Below are 26,262 nucleotides of genomic sequence, written 5' to 3'. Positions count from 1 at the left end.
TGCATCCACCTTCCTTCCTTTCATGGGGGAATATGGCTGGAAACATTCCCTGAGCTTTATGTCTATAACTTTCATCATTCAAAAGAGAATGACTTAGGATTTCCTGGTGGCACAGTGAATAGGAATCCCCCTGCCAGTTCAGGGGACACGGGTTCAATCCCTGGTCTGGAAAGATTCCACATGCTGGGGAATAACTAAGCCCATGTGCCACAACCACTGAGCCTTCGCTCTAGAGCCCGCGAGCCACAGTTACTGAGCCCACATGCTGCAGATACTGAAGCCTGAGTGCCGAGAACCTGTGCTCCGCAAGGGAGGCCACTGCAATGAGAAGCTGTGCATCACAACTAGAGAGTAGCCCCTGCTCACAACTAGAGAAAAACCTTCGTACAGCAACAAGGACCCAGTGCAACCAAAAATAAATAAGCAAAAAAAAAAAAAATTTTTTTTTAACAGAATGACTTGTTTTTCAATTCAAATAAGAAAAAAATGATGAGAAAGGGTTTTATTGACCCATCTTCAAACAGGTAACCACACCTGGGGCCAGTTATGGCTGAGGGTAGGATTGTATAAGAACAACGGTTCCCTAGGTAGCCATGCGGAAAGAGGAGACAGTTCCCAAGAGAAGAGCCGTGCTGGGGTGGCCACACCACAGATGACCACTATGGCAGCCCTCAGGCAGGTCCCTTCCCACGAGCAAAAGTTTAAATAAGCTTGGCAAGGTATGGCATGTTTGGGAAGATCAAACCCTTTTTCCCTCCTTCTCTTTTTTTTTTAAATAAGAGCGAACTCACCTCACCCTCTATGTGTCATTTTCTTACCCAGACAGCTAAGACATTTTAAGGAAAACCTCCCCATAAATAAGTGCTTTTGTGCCCACCAAATCGGAAGATCCCTAAAGAAAGCCTCTAAGGGGATTCCCCAATGGTTCAGTAGTTAAGACTCGCTTCCACTGCAGGGGGCGCAGGTTTGATCCCTGGTCATGGAACTAAGGTCCTGCATGCTGCATGGTACAACCAAATAAGTAAAAAAAAGATTTTAAGTCTGTCTGAAAAATAAGAAAGCATCCAGGATTAATTTATCCCCATGTGTCTGCTGCTGCTGCTGCTAAGTCGCTTCAGTCATGTCCAACTCTGTGCAACCCCATAGACAGCAGCCACCAGGCTCCCCCGTCCCTGGGATACTCCAGGCAAGAACACTGGAGTGGGTTGCCATTTCCTTCTCCAATGCATGAAAGTGAAAAGTGAAAGTGAAGTCGCTCAGTCGTGTCCGACTCCCAGCGACCCCATGGACTGCAGCCCACCAGGCTCCTCCGTCCACAGGATTCTCCAGGCAAGAGTACTGGAGTGGGGTGCCATTGCATGTGTCTAGTGCCCCCTGTTTCCATCATAGATCAGATACTTGAGATATATTTGTAGAACTGAGTTAAGATCTTTTCTCATCCTTCAGAGATCTCTGAAGGCTAAATATTTTGGATGTTTAGGATCGCTGGGAAGGCCTAATGCTAGAAGTTACAAATAAAAATGGAAATTAATAGAAGACTGGATAGCCTATGGTACTAGTGGGAAAAAAAATGGTCAATAAGGGAAAAGTTGTCCCCATTACAGAGAGATGAACAAGAAACTGCACTTCTGTTTTGGGTTTTGGGGGGTTTTTTTTGGCCATGTTGCTTGGCTTCTGGGATCTTAGTTCCCCGACCAGGGGTGGAACCCAGGCCATTGCTGTTAAAGTGCCGAGTCCTAACCTCTGAACTACCAGGGAATTCTCAAAACTATAGGTCAGGTCCTGATAGACAGATTGGGAATATACAGTTAATATGTTTGCCTCCAACCTTCCCTGGACCAGAATTTATAGCAGGAGAGAATAGCGATTTGGAAGAAGGTTGCTGATGAAGTTGATACTGATAAATGCAAGTGAAAGGAGTTCTAAGGTCCTTAAGCAAGACCAAAAATGTGTTAACTTTTCACTAATAGATAAACTCCATCCCTTACTAGAAGGTAGACATGGGTGTCTGATTAAGCTTGGCTTCCGGTCACAGTTGTTCAGCAATGACACTGCGGCACTGCTTCAGAGGCTGAGCAGATGCATGTCTAAGGCAGGAGGAGCCAGCGCTCCGTGCTCTCCCCCTAGAGGAGAGGAGGACTGACAGGAGTGCACTGGATCCGGGGATCAGCCTGCTGCCTACACTCTGAGCTCCGCAGAGCCTTGCTCAGAGTCTGATGGAAGGTCAAGATCTGTGCTGGTTTGCAGAAGTAGCCTGGGAGCTCTCCAAATGACCACAGGCAGCAAGAGTTCTCCAGGGCATGGGTCCTTTCTCCTCTGCTCTCAAGGTAATTCCACTGTCCAGGCTCACAGAGCTGGGACCAGAGCAGTAGAGAAGACAGTCTCCACTGCACCCTCCCATCAGGTTCCCTTTTGCACACAGCTCTCTCTGTGGAAGGAATCCACCATCACAACACACTCCCACTGTTTTCACTTTTCCTCCAGGACCCCTCGCTGGGCATCAGTTTCCTCACCGGCAAAAAAATTAAGCGATCCCAGCTAACTCTGCAGTGCCCTGGTGTCTTCTGAAATCTCGAAGGTAGAGGTGATGCTGTGGTGCAAAGACAGGGGTCTATATCTGGATTACATGTCTCGGTATCAGGTGTAACAGATCAGAGGAGCTCAACCAGAGTGTGGTCTGGGTCTATCAGTCATGGGCCTCAGTCACTTGGTGAGAGAGAGAGGGGTGGTGGTGGTGGTGGCTAACTTATTTAATGGTTACTGTGTGCCAGGCACTATCCAAACACGTCAGATATTTTAATTCACTAAATCATTAAAGTAAACCAGGTTACAGATGAGAGAGGTAAGGCACAGAGAGGCTAAGTAACTCCCCCTGTCATCCAGCTTGAAAGTGGCAGCACCAGAGCTGGAACCCAGTGATCCAGAATCCATCATCAGCTATGGAAGTGAAGACATGCTCAGTGAGGAGGCTTTGCCAGGGGTTTCTGGGACAATGTTTCATGTCAGAGCATTTTTATTTCCTCAAGAGTGCACACATTTGGGGGAGGAAGGTCTCAGAATGAGCGTCCACATCAGATCACAACCACTAGCCTCTCTGTTTTGAGGCCCTTGCAGAGCCCAGCCCATTCTACCTGTCTCCTTTTATGCTGAGTTCTCAGGAAGCCCTCGTGGGTGTCCCCATATCTCACACACACGCAGCCTGGCCTCCAAAGTTGCCCCACCTACACCATCTGAAACACCTGAACCCAACAACAGACAGGGTTCAAACATTTTCTAGGATTTCACCTCAGTGTCAGTGCCAGCCTCAGCACAAACAGCTCCTTGCAGAGACAGGAGCCTCCAGCTCCAGAGTCCTGAGTCGGGAGAAGGGCAGCTTCTGCCCAGCTGAGCCAGCAACAGGCACGTTACCACAAAACTTCCAATCACCACAGCCATTTGTTTGATTCCCTGTAAAGGTGTCAAGCATTTACAGATTTTATTGGTCAGAGCTCTTGGCTGTGTCAGAAGCCCAACTTAAGTCGGTTTAGAGGGAAAAAGGAACTTAATGGCTCCATGACCAAAGAGTAGACAAGACAGGGATGGATCATGGAAATGGAGGCAGATGGAACCAGGGCCTTGCATCCCTGCTGGTCCCTGCACACAAGCCTCAGTTGCCCCTTTGCTTCCACTTTGTCCTTGTGGAAGGGATATGGCCCCGTGAAAATTCTTCAGACGAGGAAGGGCTTTCTCCCAGGCAGAAGGCTGGCCAGAGGGAGGAAGTTTCCTGTCCTTGGGGAGTGAGCGGATGAAGAAGGGAGGGTGATCCCTTTTCAAAGAGTGGGGAGTGGGAGTCCAGGATGGGATTCCTTTCCTGGACACAAGGCAGGACTCCCCAACACAAAGAGTTCAGCCTCACCTTCATGAATCATTCAACAAACAGATATGGGAAGACCTCCGATAGTACCGTGATGTGCTAGCCACCGTGGGAGGGAGGGCTCCAGGGCAGTGATCAACATGAGGACCCAGTTCTGCCCTACACCTTGCACTTTACCGCAAATGCTTCAGCAAGGTGAGTAACCAAGAGAAGGAGGTACTACAGAACACCCAACCTAGTCTAGGGATATCAGGGAAGGCTTCCAGGAAGCGGTGCCATCTAAGCTGAGACCTAATGACAAACAAGTGTCTCCCAGGTTTCGGGTTTTTTTATTTTTAATTTTTTTGTGTGTGAGGGTAAGGGATGGGGAGGGGAACGTGGTGGAGAGGAGACTGGAATGAACATTCCAACCGGAGACTACTCTGAGCTAAAAGATCAATGTGTGAGGGCTGCAAAGAAAACCACAGTGAGGGGGAAGCAGGCTGGAGCACTGGCATGGAGGACCTTGTGGGCCAGAGTGAGAGCTTGGATTTGATCCTGAGGACAGCGGAGAGCCACAGAAGTTCTAGGGAAGAGAGCAGTGGCACTGTCTGATTTCCGATTCTGAGATCCTTTGGTTCCCTGGGTCAAGGTGCACCTCCCACACGGGCAGAAAGAACATTCTGAGTCAGTTTTAGTTTAGACCTCCTAAAAAGTAATTAGAGAAAACACCTCAAGCCCCCTACAAGCAGCAGTATAGAAATGGGGGACAGGCATTAAAGAATGAGTGGCCGGGGAAGTGGATGACCTGACGGTGGGCCTGCTCCCCACTGTGTAACTAAGCTAGCGGGGAGGGAACTAGGGAGCCATTCTCTCATTCCCCTAGGACTCTGGCTGGTACCAAAGGGCTGCCACTTCCTTGCCTTCTTGCTGGGTCTCCACTTCCTCATTGGCAGGATCTGCCAACACTGGGTGCAGGAGGCTAGGGGCTGGGTGAGGAAGCTGCCAGATCCTTCTCCGGTGAGCTGCAGGGGTTGAAGAGTTCTCTGTTCTGTTCTCCTGGAAAAGATTCTGTATCCTATGGCCCCACAGTGTGGAGGCCAACGGCCAAGTCTGTGGAGCACACTGTGGCCAGGTCCAGACTGAATCTAGGTGGTTTTCCTGAAAAAGAAAAAGGCCTCTGGAGGAGGGGGTAGAAGCTGAGAGTGAAGGGGTTGTTTGGTTACTGCCTGGTCTTGACCTTGAACACACACATAGCCACATACACATACTCTGTGCCCGGGGTGCTGGGAACCAGAGGTTTACATCCGCAGCAATACGGGGAGGGACTGAGCTATGGGACCTGGGGGAGGGGAGGGGCAGGCTGGGCCTTGAAGGTGCAGGGCACAAGTCAGGATAGAGGCAGCCCTCCCCCTCAGTAGCTTCAGGTGGCGCCTTCACAGCAATCCTTCTGCCCGCCAGGCACTCCAGCTGGTGGGTCTCAGCTCTCCAAAGGCTCTTTTTCTCCGCCCCTTAGCTTCTGTTCCTCCGCTGTGTCTGTCCCTGGCCTTGTGTCACTGAGACTCACCCTCTGTGTGTCTGTCTCACTATCACGGCCCTGTTTTGTCTCATCTCTCTCTTGATCTCCATTGCAATCCTTGTTTCCGACCGTGTCTCGTTCATGTGGCTTCTGTCTCCATGCCTGCCTCCCTCACTTTCTCCATCCCCTCTGTCTGTCTGTTATCTTTGTCTCCTCCGTCTCCCTGCCTTGTCCCCACCTCCATCCTCACCTTCCTCTTGTACATGTTTCACCTTGGTCGCCACCTCCGTCCTTGTCTCCCTTCTGCTTCCCCCGCCCCGCCCCCAATCTAGCTCTCTCCTCCATGTCTCATCCTTGTCTGTGAACCCTTATCCCTTATTCCTTTCTCCACCTTTCTCCATCACTGTTTCTGTCCCTTTCTCTCCCTGTCTCCGACTCTGTCTCCTCTCTTCATCCACATCCTCTATCCCCATCCCAGGTCCCATCTCTTTCTCGTTCTTGTCGCCATACGCCCTCCTGAGCCGCCTCCGTGGTCCCCTCCGGGATAGGACCTTGATGGGGGCGGGGCCGAGGGACTGAATCAGAATAACTCGGTTAACTGGACGAATTGAATTAACTTCTTCACACGAGCGCCGCCAGGCCTGTTTCCCCTCCCTTCTGCGGGGCCGCAGGTGGGGAGGCCAGGGAAAGGGGTCGGGACCCTACGGCCTGGCACAATGCATAGACTGAAGGTCTGGTCCGGACTGGGGCGGGATGGGGACTCTAGGGATGGGGCCCGGGCAGCCTGCCCTGCATCTCTCGAGCCCTAAGAAGGCGGCGGCGACCCTTTGGGTGGGGGGTCGGGGAGACTGGGGGCGGGGTCTTGGCCGTCCAGGCCCCGCCTCGACGAGCTCGCCCCGCCCCACCCCCTCCGCGGGGTCCTGCGCGTTAAAAGGCGCGCGGGCCGGGCTGGGCTGCACTTGCGTTGCACCAAAGCGGAGCGCGGCCGCGACGGGGCGGGCGGTCTCGCGGGCGCTCAGAACTGGCCTCGGGTCCTCAGCGCCTGACGCTCCAAATCCCATTTTGACCCCAACCCGGCCTGGGACCCAGACTCCGACCCGGCCAGGCCCGGCCCCCGCCCCCGCCCCCCGGGCCGATGGACTACTCCTACCTCAATTCGTACGACTCGTGCGTGGCGGCCATGGAGGCGTCCGCCTACGGCGACTTCGGCGCCTGCAGCCAGCCCGGCGGCTTCCAGTACAGTCCCTTGCGACCCGCCTTCCCCGCGGCCGGGCCTCCCTGCCCCGCGCTCGGCTCCTCCAACTGCGCGCTTGGCGCTCTACGGGACCATCAGCCTGCGCCCTACTCGGCAGGTGAGCCCAGCCCTGGTCCAACCCTCCCTGCAAATCCTACGGCACCTCCAGCCCCTGCCCACTCGGCAAGTGGTTGCGACGGTCCCCCACAGCCGCACAATCTCTGCCCTAGCCAGATCCTCCAACTTCCCGCGGGACCTACAGCCTCTCGAGTAAGAGGAGGTTCCCTAGGCAGAGTTGAGCCCCACCCTCTCATCCTTCCTGTTCCTCTTTCTCGCCGCTGTATCCCTATCCTGTGCTCTTCAGGTCAAGGAAATAAACAGATCCCCGGTCTAGCCCCAGACTCTTCACCAGGCCCTCCCCTGCCCACATGCAACGATTGACCACCAAACCTCTCCATACCCTGTATCCTTGGAAGATTGCTCCCAGCTCAGGCCAATCAGACTGCCCATCCTTATCATCACCACCCTATGTCATGCCCGGCCCCAGGATGGGCCCTGGCGGCCGATGAGCTGCCCAGCTGGGAGCCTTCCTAGAGCTCCAGCACCATCAAGCCCCTACTGCCTGGTTTCAAACCCATCCTACATGTGCCCAAACCCTCTTGCACCACTGAAACCCATTCTGTGGTCAGAAGAAAAGGATGCTCAGGTCATTAAGCCACTTTTGTTTCTCCATTCCCCTGGAGATTTTCCCAGCTAGAGCCCTGCAGAACCTAGAAGCAGCCCCATGAGATGCCCAAGCCTCCTTCATCCAAGTCTCTAACTGAACCTTCAACCTCATGAAGGCTCTTAGCCGCCCTCATCTCTCCAGTTAGAGTCCAAGCTGCCCCACCTAATCTCATTTCCTTCCTTCCTGGGACCACAGGACTCAGTAGAAGATTGGGACCTGTGTGATGGGGAGGGATAGTGCGAGAGACCTGAGCTTGGAGAAATGAGAACCAGGGAGAAACTGGAGTCAAACTGGGACAGGGATAGGGAGATTGGGTACTTGGGGTCATATGCACATGGGGACTGTGGAGCTAGAAACAGAAAAAGGGGAGATGGGCCCCAGAAAGCTGGAAGTCTGAGATGAGGAAGACGGGGACAGATACACAAAGATTGAGCAGAGATGGAAAGATCAGAGTCCGTGGGAGAAATGGGGACCCAGGGCTGGGGCGATGAAATAAATACCAGATGATGTGGGCAGGAATTATGGGAGATGGGGACCGGGGAAGACAGAAAACAGATGAGGAAGATGAGGATAGGCATGGGGTGTTGGAGACAGGATTAGGGGAGATAGAGAACTAGGGAGACATGACAAAGATAAGGATAATGGAGATCTCTGGAGAATGGGGAGACCTAAACAGGGGCTGGAGACAAGAATGGGGAGGTAGTGTCAGAAATGCTGTCTGTGGAGCAATGGGAAGCAGAAGGGGCAGATAGGAGACTGGACAGAAAGAGTGATGGGTAGGGTTGGAGCTGGTTTTTGGAGGAGCTGGTAGACAGAAGGAGGTGCCTGGGAGGAAGAAGAAGGGCAAAGAGAAGATGGAGGAAGCTGGGAGGGGAGAAATAACCCTTCACAATGGGCACAAAGAGAAGAATGGTCCAGAAGGGGGAAATTGCAGGTCGATGAGGATGGAGAGAGATGAGGAAGAGGAGAGGGGGACACCTGGAGGAGAATGGGATGTGAAATGGGGCTGAGGAAATGAGCTCTGGGGAGAAGGATGCAGGGTGAAGATGGCCAAGTTTTTAAACACCAGAGAGTCCGTGGCAGGGCTGAAGGTAGACCTAGGCAGGAGAGTCTCAGTCACCCAGCTGCAGTCCATGAGACAGGTTATTGGAGAGACAGGATGTTGGTGAGACCTCACAGACAGCCCAGGCTAGGAAGGGTAGAACAGGATCAGAAGTCAGGTCGACTGAGGGAGAGACATGCTGAGGGTCACAGGGGTGGGTAGACTGGTGGGAGGTGGAAGGAGCCCTGCGGAGGGCAGCGACCGGTCAAGAGTCTTGACCAGAGGATCAGATTTGTGGTTCCCTCGCTGCAGCTTTTGGGTCCCAGGTCTCCCCGCGCCCTGTCCGCCTTCATCCCTGCCGGCTCTAATCCAGCGGTGATGAAGCGATCTCAGATTGAGAGGGCCAAGCCCAGGGGCCAGGTCAGGGGCAGGGGACCGTAAGCGATCCCTCAGGCGCAGAACCCAGCGGGCCGGGCTCGGCTCCTCACGTCCCCACCCTCGTTGATTCCCGCCTCCCGCACACATCTGTAGTGCCCTACAAGTTCTTCCCGGAGCCGTCGGGCCTGCACGAGAAGCGCAAGCAGCGGCGCATCCGCACCACGTTCACCAGCGCGCAGCTGAAGGAGCTGGAACGCGTCTTCGCCGAGACTCACTACCCCGACATTTACACGCGCGAGGAGCTGGCCCTCAAGATCGACCTCACGGAGGCTCGCGTGCAGGTGTGTTTTCGCGGATATGTGCGGGGAGCGTGCGCGCGCGGAGCGGGGCGGGAAGTTAGTGTCTGACACCTGGGAGTCCGCGGGACAGAGGGGCCTCACTTGGGCAGCCGGCGGGTGCAGCCTGCTGGCAGAGAGCTAGGGCCAGGGGCCAGGGCGCGGGCAGGCGGTGACAGGGCAGGAGAGGACCGGCAGCCCCGGGAGGCAGGCGGCGGGCAGAAGGGGCCTGAGGCCTTCGGCAGAACGGAGCTATTCAGCGTCACGATTTCCCCTCAGTCTCCCGGGTAGGGCTGAGCACTGCAGAGTGATGCTTGGGAAGCCAGGATGGAGGACGAGTGGGTAGAGGGTCAACTCCAGGTGGCCTCGGGGCCAAAATAGGCGGAAGAGGGGGAAAGCCTGCCAGCGCCTCCAGGCCCCCTCTTCAGCTCTGCAGCTGTGAAACCTCTGAGCCTGGAACGCCCGGGGTACAGGGTAGGCGCAGGAGCCGGGTCGAAACAGACTTTTGTCGATCTTATAAATCTGAGTTCAGATGTTCAGCTGGAGCGCCTTTACTGAAGACCCTGAACAAAAGGTTTCCCAAGTACCCTAACCCGCTCTCCACAGCCCTGGGCTTCTTGTAGGGAGGAACTGGGGCAAGGGCTTTGGGAGACGAGGAGAGCGAAGACCGAGTCCGGCCCAAGAGGCAGAGAACACCGGGAGGCGGCGGGGTCCGCGGGTGCGATCCCAAGGGGAAGACGCTGAGGACCTGGGGGAAGGGACCAGTGGAGCAGGGGAGTGAGGCGAGAGATGAGGAGGCCAGCGAGCAGTGGTGGAGGGCCGAGGGGCCAAGACTCGGAAGGCTGGTTGGTAGTAATCGCGACCGGGCCCCTTCCGGACGGAGGTTTCACTCGCGCCTGGCGGCCCCGGGCTGACCGGTCCCTGTGCCCGCAGGTCTGGTTCCAGAACCGCCGGGCCAAGTTCCGCAAACAGGAGCGTGCGGCCAGCGCCAAGGGTGCGGCGGGCGCGGCGGGAGCCAAAAAGGGTGAGGCGCGCTGCTCGTCCGAGGACGACGACTCCAAGGAGTCCACGTGCAGCCCCACGCCCGACAGCACCGCGTCGCTGCCGCCGCCGCCCGCGCCCGGCCTGGCCAGCCCGCGCCTGAGCCCCAGCCCGCTGCCCGCCGCCCTGGGCTCCGGGCCCGGACCTGGGCCGGGGCCACAGCAACTCAAGGGCCCGTTGTGGGCCGGCGTGGCGGGCGGTGGGGGCGGCGGGCCAGGCGCGGGCGCGGCGGAGCTGCTTAAGGCCTGGCAGCCGGCGGAACCTGGGCCCGGGCCCTTCTCGGGGGTTCTGTCCTCCTTTCACCGGAAGCCCGGCCCGGCCCTGAAGACCAATCTCTTCTAGCCGCTGGCCTCCAGAGGCTCCGGGCCTGCCTACCCCTGCCCCTCCAGGGCCTGACAGCCCCTTCCCATCCCAGGTCTGCCTGATGGCCCCACTCCCACTGTGTCTGACCCCTCCGTTTGCCCTCCCCAGCTTCGGAGACCAAGCCAGGGCTACTCTTGTCTTCACCCACCCACATTCCGCACCGTGGGGGTGGGGGTGGAGGTGGGGGCGGGTACTTTTCACTGGGAGAGCTCTCCTCCAGGAGAGCTGAGCCCCAGCTTCTAGCCTGGCTCTCTTTGAAAAGGGGATCAAACAATGCCTGCCCCAACAGTGCTCAAAGGCGAATCCCCAAATGGAACAGCCCGGCTTCCTTCCCTGCCTCTGCAGCTGGCTGGGTCTCCCCTCGGCTTGGTGACCAGCCTGCTGCCCCAGCCCTTGGGCCCACCCACACTGACCCCACCGGTACAAAGGCTGGTCATCATTGGGATAATGAGAGGCACAAAGGGTTCCACCGCTGTTTTGTCCCTCACTCCTCCCCACCCATCCTCAGCCAGTCTGGCACAGAGGGGAGGCCCTGAGATGAGCAGAGCTGCCAGGGCATCGGGACAGAGGGCTTCCTCTTTCCTGTCTTTTTTGTTGTTGTTGCTGTTCTTTTCTTTGAAAAACTTGTAATTTATTGAGGTGAGTTTTGCTCAATCCAAATAAAACTTAATTTATTGACATCACACTGGAACCCTTCAGTACCCATGAAGGGGATAGGCTGCCTGCAAGAGCCCAGTTCCCCTTATGACCAGCGAGGAACCCCCAGCTGCCACACAGCTGCAGCACAGGTGGTATAGACCGGGAGACAAAACTAAGCAAACTGGCGCTTTGTGGCCAAGATTCTTTGCCCCTACCCAGACCAGCCCCAATAACATTAAAGTGCCCGCCCTCCCTAAACCCACACAGAAAAGCTTAAATAAACCCCAGCCCGATTCTCCTCGGGCTATTCCTTCATTGCCGGACGGACACCCCTGAGCGGGGGTTGGGAGAGGTCCCAGCTGAGCCCCTCCACCACTGGTTCAGGCTGGGTGGAGGGCAGCAGGAACAACGGTGAAAGTGGGAACCCAAGACGTACCCATATGGACCCATGGCCCCCCTGGGGCTGGAGGAGTGGCCCAGAAAGGGAGGACAGCACCAGAAAAACCGAGGTCCTCGGTAACCATGGCAACTCACCTCCGCAGCCCTGGCTCTAAAAGGTGAGGGGTAGGATGTCCTAATTAGGACAATGATTGGGCAAATGATTGGGTAGTAGGGAACACAGGTCCCCAATAAATAGGCAGAAAAGTACTGCCCCGACCCCTTATAACTCTTAAACTCCAGGGCTCTGGCTGGGCCTTCAAGGGCGGGTTTGGCGCTCAGTTCGCAGCTTCAAAATGCCACCGCGGTCACTTGCTGAGCTGCAGGGTGTCCAGAAGGAGGCGCTTGTGAGCCGGGTCCTGCACCCCAGCTTCCTCCAGATCTTCTTCAGTGATGTCGCTGTAAGGGTAAGAGATGCTGGGAGAAGGGCCAGGCGGTCCAGAGAGCCCCTAGCTTCGCCCCCAAGCCCAGCCCCACCCCATCCACTTCCAGCCCAGCCCCCACCTGAGAAACTCCAGGTCGTCCCAGCCATTGTGCACCAATCCCTCCTCATAGCGTTCCAAGCCGATGGCCCTCAGCCAGGCTCCCATGCCTGCCTCACCCAGCCCGCCAGCCCGCCCGACCTGCGGGCACGGAGCCTGAGGGAACAGAGCAGGTTAGAGGAAGCACTGAGGGGGCCTGCACCCACAAAAGGACTTGCAGACAGCCATATTCTGCCACGTGCTCTGGGGTGGGGAGAGAGGCAGAGCAAGGGGCTGCTTCTTGCAACCTTCAGCTCCCCAGTGCCCAGCCCAAGGCAGAGGACTCCACTGAGTGCTGAACGGTGAAGGGATGCCTCCACCGCGGGCAGGCACACTCTGCAGGCACACAGCCACCCCTGGCCCACACACCTCTTCTGCCAGGTCCTCCTGGATGCTCTCTCTGATGCGAGGCGGAGGGAAGCTGAGAGGCCGGCCGTAGTCCGAGGGCAGCCCCCGGGGCGGCTGTAGCTCCAGGGGGCCTGGCAGGAGCATGGCTCGGCCAGGCCCGGCGGGAGCATAGTCCACCTCACTCAGTGTCTTGGCCATTTGCAGCACTGAGCAGGAGCGATCATCCCCACTGGCTACCTCCCCCAGGAAAGTGCTGGTGGGCAAGGGGCCTGGCGGGAGCGGGGGTCTTGGATGGGCCTTGGGAGGTGGTGGGCCACGAGCCTCAACCCCACTGCGGCCCCGGATCACTGGCCCTGGCAGAGGATCCAGGCTAGGGGGCAGGAAGATGGCCGAATCTGGCAGTGGTGGTGGTGGAAAGTCTGGAGGGGGCAGTGTACCCCCGGAGTCCTCATCTGATGAGCTCCCCTCTCCCGCGCGAGGAGCCCGGTGGCGCCCAAGCTGTGGGGCAGGCACTGTGATGGCCACTTTGTTCTTGGTGGCAGGTGGGACAGGAGCCCTGGCAGGTGAGGGTGGCTCCGGGGGCAGCAGCTGGTGTGGCACCCCTTCAAGGACGTAGTAGGCAGGGTTATTGAAGCTGTTCTTGGGTGGGGGGGCCACCACCCCTTCCAGCTCTGGAGCCCCCTCTGGTTTCAACCTGGGTTTGGGAGCAGAATAAAATCAGGGCCCAGAATCAAAGGAGAGAAGGGCAGGGGATGCAGTGGAAGGAGCACCGGGTGGGGAGTCAGGAGATGTAAGCCCCCACCCCTAGACTTGCATGTGACCGTAGGCACATCACCTTCCCTCTCTGCCCCTTTGTGTCCTCACCTCTAAAACTGGGGAGACAACTGGATAACCCCCAATCTTCCTTGCCTCACTCACTAAGAGTCTCCGACCTTTTTTGGATTTTGTAACTGTAAAAGCTGTAAAATGGGTGAAAACAGAGGCCAGAAGGCAGGGCAATAAAAGCCTTCAATGAGAATGACCAGCCAGATGTGGAAAGCCCTGGAGACATCTGAGGCCAGTCTACTGAGGAATCTTACTCAAGGATTCAGGTTAGTTATACTCAAGGCTGAAGATAAAACCAAAGTGACTGATAACAGCTGAAGATGACTGAAAATGCACCAGGAGTTTTTATTTATGTTCAAATGACAACGATATAATTAAAAAGCAAGCCTCACTTTCCCAAAGTATGATCCACGGAACACTACACTTGACCTTGACCCTTAAACAACATGGGCTTGAACTACATGGGTCCAACTCTATGCAGATTTTTTTTTTCACTACTACGGTACTGCACGATATATGAGCCACATTTGTTGAATCCATGTGGAACTTCAGATACACAGGAACTGAGGATCCAGAGGGATGACTATGAGTTATACACCCCTAACCCCTGCCATGTTCAAGGGTCAACTGTAGTTCCCCAGGATATTAATAGTTATTGCATGGAAAAGTTTCCTGGCCCATTAAGTTTGGGAAACTATATTCAACACAGCTGAAAAAGGATTTCCTTCCTGTCCACAAGCTCAGAGCTTTTGCTGATACTATTGTGCACTGGGAATATCTAAGAAAAGAATCTAGCAACAACCATTTCCCAAACTCATTTGACAACAAGCCGTTTCCAGTGGGGCATCTTGTAGGACAGTGTTCCATAGAATGCCCCAGGGCAACTTGTGCTGAGACACAGGCCTTCTCCAAACAGAAGGCTCAAGTTAAGTATCTAAGGGAGCTGTTGCAGAAACCATTTCTAAGTCTATTTTTTAAGGTAGAAGCGAGAGGAGGGGCTGACTGTGCTCCCTTTGACTCAGAACCACACCATCAGGAGGCCTGGCTGGCCAGTGGCCACGGGCATAGGGCCCCACAGAGACCCAAGCAGAGGATGATCCCCAGGCCAACCCTGAGAGCCACGCACAGTGATGGATCAGGATGGATAAAGGATGGGAATGACAGTTTCCTTCTCTCACCTGGGAGTCAAGGGCTCCTCCCGGGGAGCAGCTCGGGGTGGGGCTGGGGGCCTCCCAGTTGGTGGTGGCTTCTCTGGCTCTTCAAATAACTTGGACAGTGGGCAGGAGGCCTCTGTGGAGGCTGGCTTGCGGCTCCCCGACCTGTCAGGGTACACAGGGGAGGGAGATGAAGCAGGGGCTGGCCACAAGTCCCCAGGCACCCCTTCATGACTCCCCACAGAGCCCCAGCTCACCGGGGATCCTGGCTGCCTCGGGACACAGAGGGGGCTTTGCTCTTTGCTCCTGCCTCGTCCTTATCAATGCTGATCCACTCTGGGAGAGGAAGGGAAAGGAGACTTAGAAGGGACCTGGGGTCCTGCACCTCATAGACACCCACGGGCTAGCTAGCCCCTTCCCAGCTACTCCCCAGGGCAGGCCCACCCCCCAGACCTGGCTGTACAACTGCCAAATGTTCCAGGGATTCCAACGCCCACCCCACAGCCCTGGTCCTCCTCTCCTAGACCTGCCCGCACCGCCCCACTGTATGCCCCACACCCCTCCCAATGGAGCCCCCACCATAGAGTCGCTCACGGGTGCCCAGGCGCTCTGTGGGCACCCGCACCTTCATGGAGCCACGGATGTTGCCTGTCTCCTCGCCACGGTGGGATAGGAAGGTCAGGAACTGCTGGGCTGTGCTGCCAATCATTGACTTGAGCGCCACCACGCACTCCCCTGAAGGGCAGATGGAACAGACCAGCAAATTAGCAAGCCTTCCTAGGGCCCTGCCCAGCTTCCTGTGCCCCTCGGCCCCCCTCTGCCCTCACCATAGGATTCGTAGCCATCCATGGACTTCACTGTGAGCAGGAGGTGCTGGTCTTGCAGGTACTCGATATCAGCCAGAATGGGGTTGAGCTGGGAGCAGAGAGGCCCAGTGAGGAATAAAGCACCCCCCCACCCCACTTCCTGCCATGGCTCTGGCTCATCCCACCCTCAAGCTTGTCTGTGCTTACTCCCATCCACCTGAAGGAAAGATTTCCATGGGCCTTTCAGAGCACTCAAGAGCCCTGTAACTAATTGATTTTCTCCATCAACAATGGCCAACACAGCATCTGACGTTTAGTGAAGCTGAGAAGTATTTATGGAACAAATGAATGAACTGCAACCTGGTCTCCAGACCCCCTCCCCCCGCAAATAAAGCACATGCCTTCGTCCTCACTCATGCCCACTCCACGCACAAGCCCACACCATGGGCTCTTCCCACCCTCCCAGGCAGGCTCCAGCTGGCGTTTGGCTGCACTTCCCTCGGTGCCCTCACCCCCAAGCCTCACCGTGGGCAGCTGGCGTGAGGACCACTGCACCTTGAGGAAGTTGATGTTGTCACTGCTCTGGGCATCATTTTCAAAGCTCTTCTTATACTCTGGAGGGGGAAGGGGACACCCAACTGAGTGCCACCTCTCAGCTTCCCTCCCCCCTAACTAGGGGGCTGCCCACTCTGGGCACCTCAGGCCTCCATCCCCCATGGCCCACACCCAGCCCTGGGCTCCGCCTCAGACCCTCCAGACAGGTAGAGTAGAACTCGATGAAGAACTTGGTGCGGCTGGCCGTCTTCACAATGGCCTCAATGCTCTCAAACTCGATGTAGGCCTGGTCTGAGGTCTTTGAGAGCCCTGAGGGGCAAAGGGAGGAATGCAGACAGGAGGGCTGAGAGGGTGGCAGAAGGAACAGGACACAGAGACTGAGCACTGGGGCAGGGAATCTGGAGCCCTGGCAGAGCAGGGGGAAGGCCAGGAGGGGCCTCCTCCATCCCAAGCAGCCCAGGGAGACCCCAAAGCCCAAGAATGAGAGACCATCCGAGAAGGGGCCGGGAACTGGAGTGCCTGCAGGATATGCCCGCCAACAATCCACCACGCCACTAGGCACACAGGTACACAAGGAGCCCCAGGCAGGCAGAAACATGTACACAATTACCTTCATACGCACACACCTGCTCACGGGCATATACCTCCCACGATGACTCAGGAACACAGACACCTTTACACATCACATATTCAGACACATTCCTGCACATGCATGTATGTGCCCGCCCCTACACACCCACACACACACACACACTCAGATATTTTCAAAGCTGTGTACACCCCCCAGGCTACACCTGCACCCACCCAGATGGATGCCGTGCCCACAGCACAGCCAGAATAGCCACCTTTCTTGGAGATGAACTGAGAGGTAACTCCAACCTCAAACGTCCCAAACACAGGGGAGTGGTCACTGGTGACGATGTCATCCGTGCAACCTGGGGGAGGGGAGTAGGAATGGGGGCTCAGCGGAAAGCTCCTTACTCTCTGCTCCCGATTCCCAAAGCCAAGGCAGAGTCAGGTCAAGGACCACCCGGGATCGCCCATCACCCTGTCCGGGAGGCTCTGACCGTAGGAATTGCAGATGATGTGGGTCTCGGGATAGGATTTCCAGAGAATCCGGTCACACCATGAAGGCACGTTGGTCCGGACCTGGGGCAGGGGACAGCAGTGTGGGCAGGGGTCAGTTGGGGGTTGCTTAGCTGAGGCCCATGCCCCTACCACACTGGGTCCGACATCCACCTCCAACACCCAGGAACACCCCTGAGGCCTCAACGGGCCATAGAGGCTGGAATGGTAAGTGCAGAGGCTTGACCCCACACACACTCTTGATTCTTCACAGTCCTGGGGGGTCTCCCCGGGCCTAACCCATTCTCCTCACTCACCCCAGTTGGCTTCTGCTTGTGCCAGGCATACGTGTCCCGGGAACCCCGCTCATAGCGGTAGGTGGGTGGGAAGGAGATCTCCTCCTCACCTAGGAAAGGCAGGGATGGAGGGGTCAGGGCCCTGAAGACCCAGGGATACCACAAGGACCCTAGCCTCAGGGACTGCCGCTACCACGCCCATACTCACTGAATCGAAGGAAGACCTTGTGCTTTTCCCGCTCCAAGTTGAGCTGGTCCACCCTGAGCAGGGGCTCAAACTCTTTCCTGCTGATGTAGTTCAGGATCTCCTGAGGGGAGAGGGGACATAAAAGCTGGGGCCTTGCCCTTTCAAGCTAGAGGTGAGAGCCCACCTGGGCCCCAGCCCAGCCTCCCTACCCACCACCCACTGGGCCCTGCTCACACCTGTATATCCATGTCCAGGCGGTAGTTGAGGTCCCCAAACCAGAAAAGGTGAGTGAAACGCAGAGATATATCAAAGGCACTGAGCTGCCGATCGCCCAGTGTGAGTAGCCGCAGGATGTCCAGGTAGTTCTGGTTCCGCCTATGGTGGGGGTAGGGGGAGCTCCAGGGTCAGATGTCAGGGACAGACATGGAGATAAGAAGTCTCTGGCTGGGGTTGGGGACAGGGCAGGGATCAGGGTCCCTGGGGACAGAGGAAGGAGCTGGGGACAAGGTCAAAATCAGGGACAGACAGAGGGGTCCTGAGTTGAGGTAAGGAAGGAGGCCTTGGGGGACAGGGATGTAGGAGGGTTGTGGACTAGAGTATGGGAGAGGGAATAGCTCTCGGGAATAGAGGGTAAGGCTAAAGGGATGACTGGGAAGGCACTCCCTCACCGGGCAGTCTTCTCATTTCCCGAGGTGAGGTGGCAATTCACAAAGCCAAACGAGGTGCCATTGAACATGAAGGAGACACCCACGGCCCCCTTGTTTCCTGTCAGGGCAACAGAAGAATGCCTGGGGCACCCTCAGTGGGCTCCCAACTTCACCCCCCACCCGCTGAAGCAGCACTGCAAAGATCCTCCCAACTCCCCCACAGCCGTAAGGCAGGCGGTTCCCTGCATACACAACCACGCCTTCTCTGGGGTCCACACCGGGCACTTGCAGCCCCATCTGGATGGTCTGAGTCTGTCTGCATGTGAGAGCAGAGTCCCCGGAGATCACAGGGACCCCAGTGGTGAAGGGGCAAGGCTTTGCAGATACTGAGCACAATCTATCCTGAGGTAGCAGTGGACTGCAAACAGGGAGACCTGGGCACTATGCTGGTGCCAGGCTCTATCACATACTAGCCTGTGTAACCTTGGACAGCTCACTTGACCACCTGGGCTCGAGTTTTATCATCTATGAAATGGAGATAATTATCCTGGCCATGCCTCCTGCTGAGGCTGGAAGACATTTAGAATATGAACATGCTTTGCCAAGTTCAAAGAGTTCTATAGATAGGAGGAGACCCTGGACCCTGGCTGGAAAGGAAGCAGGAGGAGTGGCCAGAGGGACCCCACCCTCTTTCCTCACCTAGGGTGTTGGCAATGCCGGTCTTCACGCTGGACGTACTGACGTGGCTGATGCGGTTCTCGTGCTCTGGCTTGACCAGCACGGCCACCTTGATGTTCCACAGAGACTGCATAGCAATCTGGGGAGAGCGTGCAGGGTCACCCCTGTCCCAGGCTGGGCCACTGTCCCCATCTCCCTTCACCCTCACCCTGCCCAGCCCACATTATAGACGGTTCTGGAAATCACAAGGTAAGAAGGCCTGCCACACCTTTTCCTGAGGGACCAGAAAGAGTGGCCTTCCTACAGCATAAAGGACTCAGGGTAGACTTCCTAAAAGATATTCCCAGGAACCAGAAGGAGAGCCAGTCAAGCTGTGGGGAGCCAGCCAGTGTGTGGGGAGAGGGGCTAGACAAGACAACATCCCCTCACCGGGCGGTAATCCAGATCCGTGAGCTCCTTGAGGCCCCCGCGGAGCAGGTCCAGCCACTCGCGGTCACCCACTGAGTTCTCCTGGGTCCCAAAAACATAGATGTCATGGGGTATGGTCACCGTGACCTCATCCAGGGTCTTCCCCAGACCCTTCGATGTGAACCAAGATGTCACAGTTTTCGGAGGCGGTACACTTCCTGGAGGTGGAGGGGACGGGGCAGTCAGGCCCCTGCCTGGGGCCTTTCCTCTCTCCCACCCCAGTCCCTCCGCGGGCCTGACCCATGTTCCAGGTGCCTATGAAGATGGAGATCATGTCGGGCTCGTCCTGCTTGGAGTGCTTGTTCTTCATGAGCTGCAGGAGCTGGCAGAAGGCCTCACGCTTCTGCAGGGGACAGCTGTCAGTCAGGCACAGGTGGGCAGCCAGGAAGTCCCCTTCCACGGGCCTACCCTGCTAAGTGGCCTGTCCCTCAAGGACAGGGACACACCTCTGGCTCACCACCACACACCCACTCCTCAAGCATACAGCAAGTGCTCAGTAAATGTTCACTGAATGATTATCAGCCCACCCTTGGGCCTCCCACTCTCAGTACACATACTCTGCACCCCATCATAACTGCCTGCCCCGTGAGGGATGACCTCTCTTTCCTCCCATCTGGCAGGGACCCCTGCAGCCCCCGGTGGCCAGGCCCATGTGCTGCTCACCCGGGCGCTGACGAAGATGAAGTCCTTGCGCTGCGTCCGGTCCTTCTCCTTCTCAAACACGACGCCCAGCTTGTTCTGGACCCGCTGGGACTTAATGAGCTGGCGGACTAGGGGATGGAGAATGAGTCACACCACCCTGTGCCCACAGACCCAGGGGGCCCACCCTGCTGCCCATCTTGGGTTGGGCCCTGGCTCACTGCGGTCATGTGTGAAGGTTGTCCAGTCCTCCTGTGAGTCCCGCTGCCTCCGCAGCAGCACCAGCCGCCCACCCTCCACGTCCACACTCAGCGTGAACTTCTGTGACTTCCCGATCTTGGTCAGGTCACCCAGGGTCACATCCAGCTTCACCTGCAGGCCAGGAAGTGGGGGTGTTGCTGAAAAGACCTGGGGAGTAGGTAACACCCTCTTCACCTCCACCCGCTCTCTGCCCTGGAATATCCCCCCCACCCCCCGCTATGTACCTCAAAGGCCTGCACAGGGATGGTCTTGGCCTTACGTGTGGATGGCTGCAGTGGGGCCGGGGGAGCTGTGGAACTCATGTCCTGCAGGGCCTTCAGGGCCTGGAGGGGGCAAGGGCAGGGCGAGGTCAGGAGCCTTGCTGAGGGCAGGGGCAGGGAGGGCCACCGCTGATGTTGGTGTCAGTGCTGAACTATAGATTCAGGGTTCAGATCAAGACAAGGCAAGTGGCCAGGTGAGGGGATCAGGGGTTAGAGGTCAGGAGTCAGGGCACCTTCTTCTGGATGCCTGACAGGAAGTCCTTCAGCACTGACAGCTTCAGCACCAGGCTCTCTAATTCCTGCTCCCCGGTCTGTGGTGGGTTCTGCAGGGAGAAAGAATGAGGTTTGTCCATGAGACCACCTAGCAGGAGGCCCCTCGCCCAGTCCCAGAACACAAACCCACTCCCCAGAGGTCTTTCCACAGTCCCACCTGCTGCTGCAAAAGGCGGGTCACCATGGGTGAGCTCTGCTGGTCAAACACCTTGGACAGGATCTCGAGACCTGACAGGACCTTGTCCACCTCACTATGGAGACACTAGGTCAGAACTCCCCACTCTGACCCAGGGACAGGGAAAAGGGGCTGAGTGTGTAGGGGTTTCAGCCGCCACCATGAGGATACAAGGGTTCAGGTGAGGATAAGTCAGGAGGCAACAGCAGGCTCTCTGGACCGAGCCAGAGGTCAAAGGTCAGGGCATCTGCGTAGCAAGCGGGTGGGAGAAGACAGGTATGAGGTAAGGGTGGAGCGCATGGTGCTGGGTGCCCCAGGTACCTGTGCAGCCTCCGGCATGAGGTGGCAAGGGTGCGGGTGAGGTGTGGCAGGTTGCTGGCTCCGCCCCGCACGGCCTCCAGGTCCAGCCCGTAGCTACCTTTCAGGTACTCGTGCGAGACAGTGCTCAGCCCATTGGGAGCACTTGGGGGAGGGGTTAAGAGGTCAGTGGAGGCCCGCTGATACTGTTCCAGCACCCCCCACCCCCTCCCTAGAGGAGATGGTACAAGTGGCAATGACAGTGCAACAGATCAGGGTGTCTGCCTCCTGGGGGTCGGGGAGGGGGTGCCTTAAAGGTCTTCCCACCTTTGTTGAGGACATGGTTCTCAGAAAAGACAAGGACTGCCTGCTCAGGAGGGATTGGGGGTCTCACCTCTCAGCAGCTGGAGTTGTGGGGGTCTCAGGGGCTGCTGGGGGGCTGCTGGGCCCCAGGGGGGCAGAAATGCTGGTAGAGCCAGAGCGCGGGGGCAGTGGGGGCTTCTCATCCTCCCCATCTGTGGACAGGAGCCAGGAGGCAGCGGTATGAGCCTCCTGCTCTCCGTGAAGTGGGGGGTAGGGCGGGGGGTGGGCACCATGGCTGTCAGGGACTTCCATGGAAGGGAATAAATGGCCCAGGCACCAGGAAGAGTGGCAGGGGGCTTCAGAGGAGGCAGGTTGAGAAGATGGGGTGGGAAGTCACAGGGGATGTCCGGTGAGGGGCAGGGAAGGTACATGGCACCCAGGCAGCACCTGAGGCATCACGGTCATCCGGCGGGTCCGGCTCTCGCTCCCGCTCCACGGGCAGCAGCAGGGCACACACCAGGCCCTGGTTGGGCTGGGCATACAGGCTGATGAGCTCCCCCAGGGTCTGGAAGCGTCGCACTGGCACACCCTGCGAGGTCTGCAGGCCAGCAAGAGTGGGAGAAGGGTCAGTCACCTGGTCCCCAACCTTAGGCTAGAATCAAGGATGGGGTCAGGGTCCAAGCTCCTACCTGCACAGCCAGGAAATCTTCTCCGTCAGGTAGAATTCGGTATGTGTGCACATGCTTCTGATACCTGACAGCAAAGCAGGGGGTCCAAATCTGTCTCCCCCAGGATGGCATCTAAGTCCCAAGGCATCCCTTCCTCCTGCCAACCAGTGGGCCCAGCCCCCGGGGCCCCTTGGCTACGTTTCCCTGAAACTGTCTACCCAGGCTGCACAGGGTTAATGATGGGGCCTGTCCACTCTATCCTGCTGGTGCTAAGCAGAGCAGGACTGACCGGACCCCACCCCAGACCTACATATGCTCCACACCCACTGCAAGGCCGGGGAAGCAACAGGCAGCTCTTTTGTGGCTTCTGCAGCTGTCTAAACAGACCCTCTGGGCTGTGGTACTAGTCCGGGGCCCCCGCCAGAGTAAGAGTCCTCAGAAGCCTGGGTAACTCATCTGCGTGCATGGGTGACGTGCAATCACACGTGTGTCTGCCGCCTGTGTTTACACTGGTTGTGTGGTTCTGCTGGAGTCCAGTGTGTCTGAAGCAGTCTTGCTGAGGGGATGTGGGGATACCACCCTAGGGCTTTCCTTCCCCTTCCTCAGACACCAGGAAATTGGGAGGACACATGGGGGCCCGCTGTGGGGGACCTGGGCCTCTAGGAGCCCCAAGCTGAGGAGGGGCATGAGGGGTGCTGACAGATGGCAGCAACAGCTGAGCAGGTGACAGCTGAGCCTGGTCCAAATGGTACAACCCGCGCTCGGTGGGGAGGGAGGATCTCTCTACAGCCACGCCTCCAGGCAGGCTTGCCCAAGGGAGTCACCTGGACCATGTGTGGGGCAGTAGGTGGGTACTGGCACTAGAGAGGATCAAACGTCTACTTGAGGAGACCCTATACCCTGGGCACAGGGCCACCCTCTCCTCTCAGGTAAACTTTTGGGGACTCTCCTGACCACTGGGCACAAACTGTGTGGGTATCTGTGTGTGACTGGGTGTGTTGGTTTGTGGATTGTGGGTCTGTGTTTATAACAATAATAGCATCCCATTAACTGTGTCCTGTCTCTGTGACAAGCCAGGTACTCAATGTCCTACAGACATGATCTCATTTAATCCTCACACTTTAAGGAAGATATTATTATTATTATCCCCATTCTCCAGAAAAGGAAACTGAGGCTCAAAGAAAAGCAATTTGCCTAAGGCCACAAAGGAAGAGGCCAAGCTAGCATTTAGAGTCAGGACAGAGACCAGGACTTGTATCCTGGCCTGCTTGTTGGATTGCCTGTGACTACAGGGGCAGGGGTGTGTCTTTGTTTCCCCTGTACACATAGGTGTCATGTACAGGTAAGCAAGTATGTTTCTGATCACCCACCTCTAGGTTCCTGAGATGCAGGGAGTAACCAGAGTCAGCTGGTAAAGCTGAAGCCCCCACACACAGACAGACCCCCACCCCACCCAGCCCCTCCCTGGTAATGGAGCCAGAATTTTTCCCTCCTGGGACAATAATGTTCCTCATCCAGACACAGGCCCAGCTGTCCCCCTCCCACTCAACAGCTGACCTAGCACCTGCCTCCCTCCCCTCCCTAATTAGGGGGTATGCCTCATAGGGGGCTGGTATGCAGGACTCTTAAGATGTTCATCTACCCAGGCTGTCCCTCATCAGTCTCCCCTCTTGGGCCTCAGACGTGGGACATAAGCTGAAACTCAAGGGACATAAGCCCCTTCCTCTTCAGATCCACTGTCTAGGCCAGCGTTCCTCAACCTCAGCACCACTAACATTATGGACCACATTCTTCTGTTGTGAGGGGCGGTCCTGAGTGCTGTCGAACAGCATCCCTGGCTTCTGCGCACTAGGAGCAGGTAGCATGATCCCAGTTGTGACAATCAAAAATATCTCTGCCAACTATCCTGAGGGGTAAAATCAACCCCAACTGAAAACCCCTGGCCTAGACCAGTGTACCCCCAAAGATGTGAGGAGAACAGAGGGGAAAGAGACACAAGGATAGGGACTTGGGAGGGCTCATGGGGCTGAGCAACATAACTAGAGCTAAACAAAGCAGCGCCACAGCTTCCCACTCACTACCTCCCACTCCAGAGGCCTACAGGAGCCCACCCAGTGGCTGATCTGGGGCGGGGGGGGGGGGGGGGCTGCGCTGCAGCTCAGGAAGATTCCAAAACCGAAAGTGCAAACCCACCCAACACCACCGCCACACATGGTTGATGGGTAGAAGCACAAAACCAGGCCCACTCGGAGAGCTGCCAAGTCTAGCCCCACACTCAGCACCTACAGCTCAGGCCTAGGGCAGCCGCATTCCCAAGAGCTAGAGCACACACACTCACCCACTGATTCATGAAATAATGACATGGCCACATACAGCCTTCCCTCCCCTTCTCCTCCACACTACCCTGCCCCCCAGACCCAGTCATACATATCCAGGCAGGCCCCAGTCTCAGTTCTGGGATTCAGAAAGTCCCCATAAGGAAGCTGCTGGGCATCCCCCCACACAGGCCATCAGTTCCTCTGGCCCCGGCTCCTTGTCAGATACCTGATCCCTACATAAACACAAATGCACACAACCGTGGAATGCACACCCTCACGCCTGCCTGGAGGATGCCTGACCCGGTCTACCAGAGACTCCTTGCATTTTCCCCAATTACAGCCACCCGGGGCAGCAGGACCCCACATACTCTGCCCCCAGACACACAGCAGGAAGGAAGTGCTCCCTGCATCCTTCCTTAAGTCCAGCAGAAAGCCAAGGTCCTCACTCTGGGGGGCGCTGGCGTCCCACCGTCCCAGGCCCTACCCCCACAACACTCAAGAAAGCCCGGGCCGTACCCCCGCCCGATCGGAGCCCCGGCCCCACTCACAGGACGCAGAGAGCAAAGGCTCCCGCCACGCTCTCGCTGTCTCGGACCAGGAAGCTGCCATCGCGGCCTGCCCGGGCCAGCAGCTCCTCGGCGGCGGCGCGGCTCAGGTCGCGGTGGTACCAGGCGGGGGCTGGGCTGCCCAAAGCGGCCCCCGGCCCGGCGCCCCCCGGGCCCGGCGCCCCGCACGCGGAGGCCATGGCCCGCGCAGGGCTCAGCGCCTCCGGTGCCCACCGGCCCGCGCCATCCGCCCCGGGACGCTCGGGGCTGAGGCTAGGACCGGGCCCGGGTCCCGGGGCTAAGGATCCGCCGGCGAAGCCGACCCGGAGATCGGAGCTCCGCGTTCCGCCGCGCTTGCCGCCGGGTTTGCCGCGCAGCCGACGCCGCCAGCAGCGCCGGCCTCAACTTGAAGAGAAAGAAAAGTTTGTTCAGAGGCGGCGGGGGAGGGGCAGGAGCGGAGCGCGGAGCCGGGCGGCCGGCCCCCACCCCCACCGCTCGGCCCGAGGCCCGGCCCGCCCCTGCCCCCACCCTCTTCCCCATGGGGAAGTTGCCCTTTGCATCCCACAGGACCCAGGACCCCCCAAATCCCAAGGCCTCTCAAACCCCACATGATCCTGCCCCGCCATCACCAGAGGAGATCCAGCTCCTAACCCCCGCATCGAAGCCCAAGTCCCCCCCCATCCTGCGCCCGACACTTCGGGATCCCGACCCCTTCCTTCTACACTGGCAATTATACGACCCCCCAACTTCCATAAACGTTTGATCCCACCCTCAAATCCTTTCCATTCGGACTCCCTACAGACTCGTAGGATCGAGTTACCAAAATCTGCAAAGGATCCCATGATGAACCTCCTGCCGTCCCCTCTCCCCATCACCTCCAACTCCCTTGAAATCCAGCCCCCTTAGACCTGAGCCCTCAAACTCTACTGGGTCCAAATCCCGTGGGGGGATCCCTCACAAACCCCCAGAAGAGCTCCAGTGTCCTCGAATCCCCAAGCACCGTCCCTGGCAGCCCCTCTCAGCCCAGGCAGAGCCCTTCCCCCTCTCGGCCAAGTTCCCTGGCACCATCCCCCATACCCGCAGGCCCCGGCCTTGAGGGGCTCAGCAGTCAAGAGAGCAGGCCTCCCTTTGCCCATACAGAAGAAAGTTCCCTCAGCCCCTCGGACTCCCGACCTCTCCCTAGAGCCTCGGCTGCCGTACTCAATCTCCCACCTCCTGGGCTGCTCCGAAGCCCCCTTCCCCGGGGAAGCGGCCCTGGACTCTCAGCGGCCACTTAAGATGGCCATCCTCCGCCGCCGCACCCCCCTCGCCTTCCGCCCCGCCCGCCGCTCCGCCCCCGCGGCTCTCCGCGGAGCCGGGGGTAGCACCCGCGCGCCCCGCCTCGCCCGGGCCCAGCGCCTTGATCCCAGAGCTGCTGACCGGCCG

The 26,262-nt window shown here is 57.6% G+C and overlaps 2 protein-coding genes across 2 annotated transcripts; one reads left to right on the top strand and one right to left on the bottom strand.

The window, feature by feature from the left end:
- Positions 1–6,486: 6,486 nt before the first annotated feature.
- PHOX2A (paired like homeobox 2A) lies at positions 6,487–10,450 on the top strand. Its single transcript, XM_052653311.1, has 3 exons — positions 6,487–6,703; positions 8,886–9,073; positions 10,001–10,450. Exons 1-3 carry the CDS (start codon positions 6,487–6,489, stop codon positions 10,448–10,450), a joined length of 855 nt encoding a protein of 284 aa, XP_052509271.1.
- Positions 10,451–11,125: 675 nt separating this feature from the next.
- On the bottom strand, positions 11,126–25,052 carry INPPL1 (inositol polyphosphate phosphatase like 1). The gene is made up of 28 exons (XM_052652252.1): positions 24,841–25,052; positions 21,996–22,059; positions 21,754–21,904; positions 21,398–21,518; positions 21,028–21,168; positions 20,689–20,782; positions 20,492–20,581; positions 20,223–20,321; positions 19,959–20,109; positions 19,762–19,868; positions 19,339–19,441; positions 19,060–19,256; positions 18,652–18,769; positions 17,974–18,070; positions 17,542–17,680; positions 17,327–17,426; positions 17,140–17,228; positions 16,825–16,906; positions 16,603–16,692; positions 15,953–16,066; positions 15,728–15,816; positions 15,224–15,311; positions 14,976–15,131; positions 14,654–14,732; positions 14,421–14,561; positions 12,439–13,111; positions 12,053–12,186; positions 11,126–11,947 (listed from the first exon to the last, which is right to left on the bottom strand). The coding sequence occupies exons 1-28, from the start codon at positions 25,035–25,037 to the stop codon at positions 11,857–11,859; spliced, it is 3,795 nt and encodes a 1,264-aa protein (XP_052508212.1). The 5' UTR covers positions 25,038–25,052; the 3' UTR covers positions 11,126–11,856.
- Between the last annotated feature and the right edge of the window lie 1,210 nt (positions 25,053–26,262).

This window comes from Budorcas taxicolor, chromosome 15, assembly GCF_023091745.1.
Source record: "Budorcas taxicolor isolate Tak-1 chromosome 15, Takin1.1, whole genome shotgun sequence".
In the NCBI taxonomy this organism is placed as follows: Eukaryota; Metazoa; Chordata; class Mammalia; order Artiodactyla; family Bovidae; genus Budorcas; species Budorcas taxicolor.
Note: the sequence above shows the minus strand (reverse complement) of the source record. Positions and strands in the feature narration are given on the sequence as shown.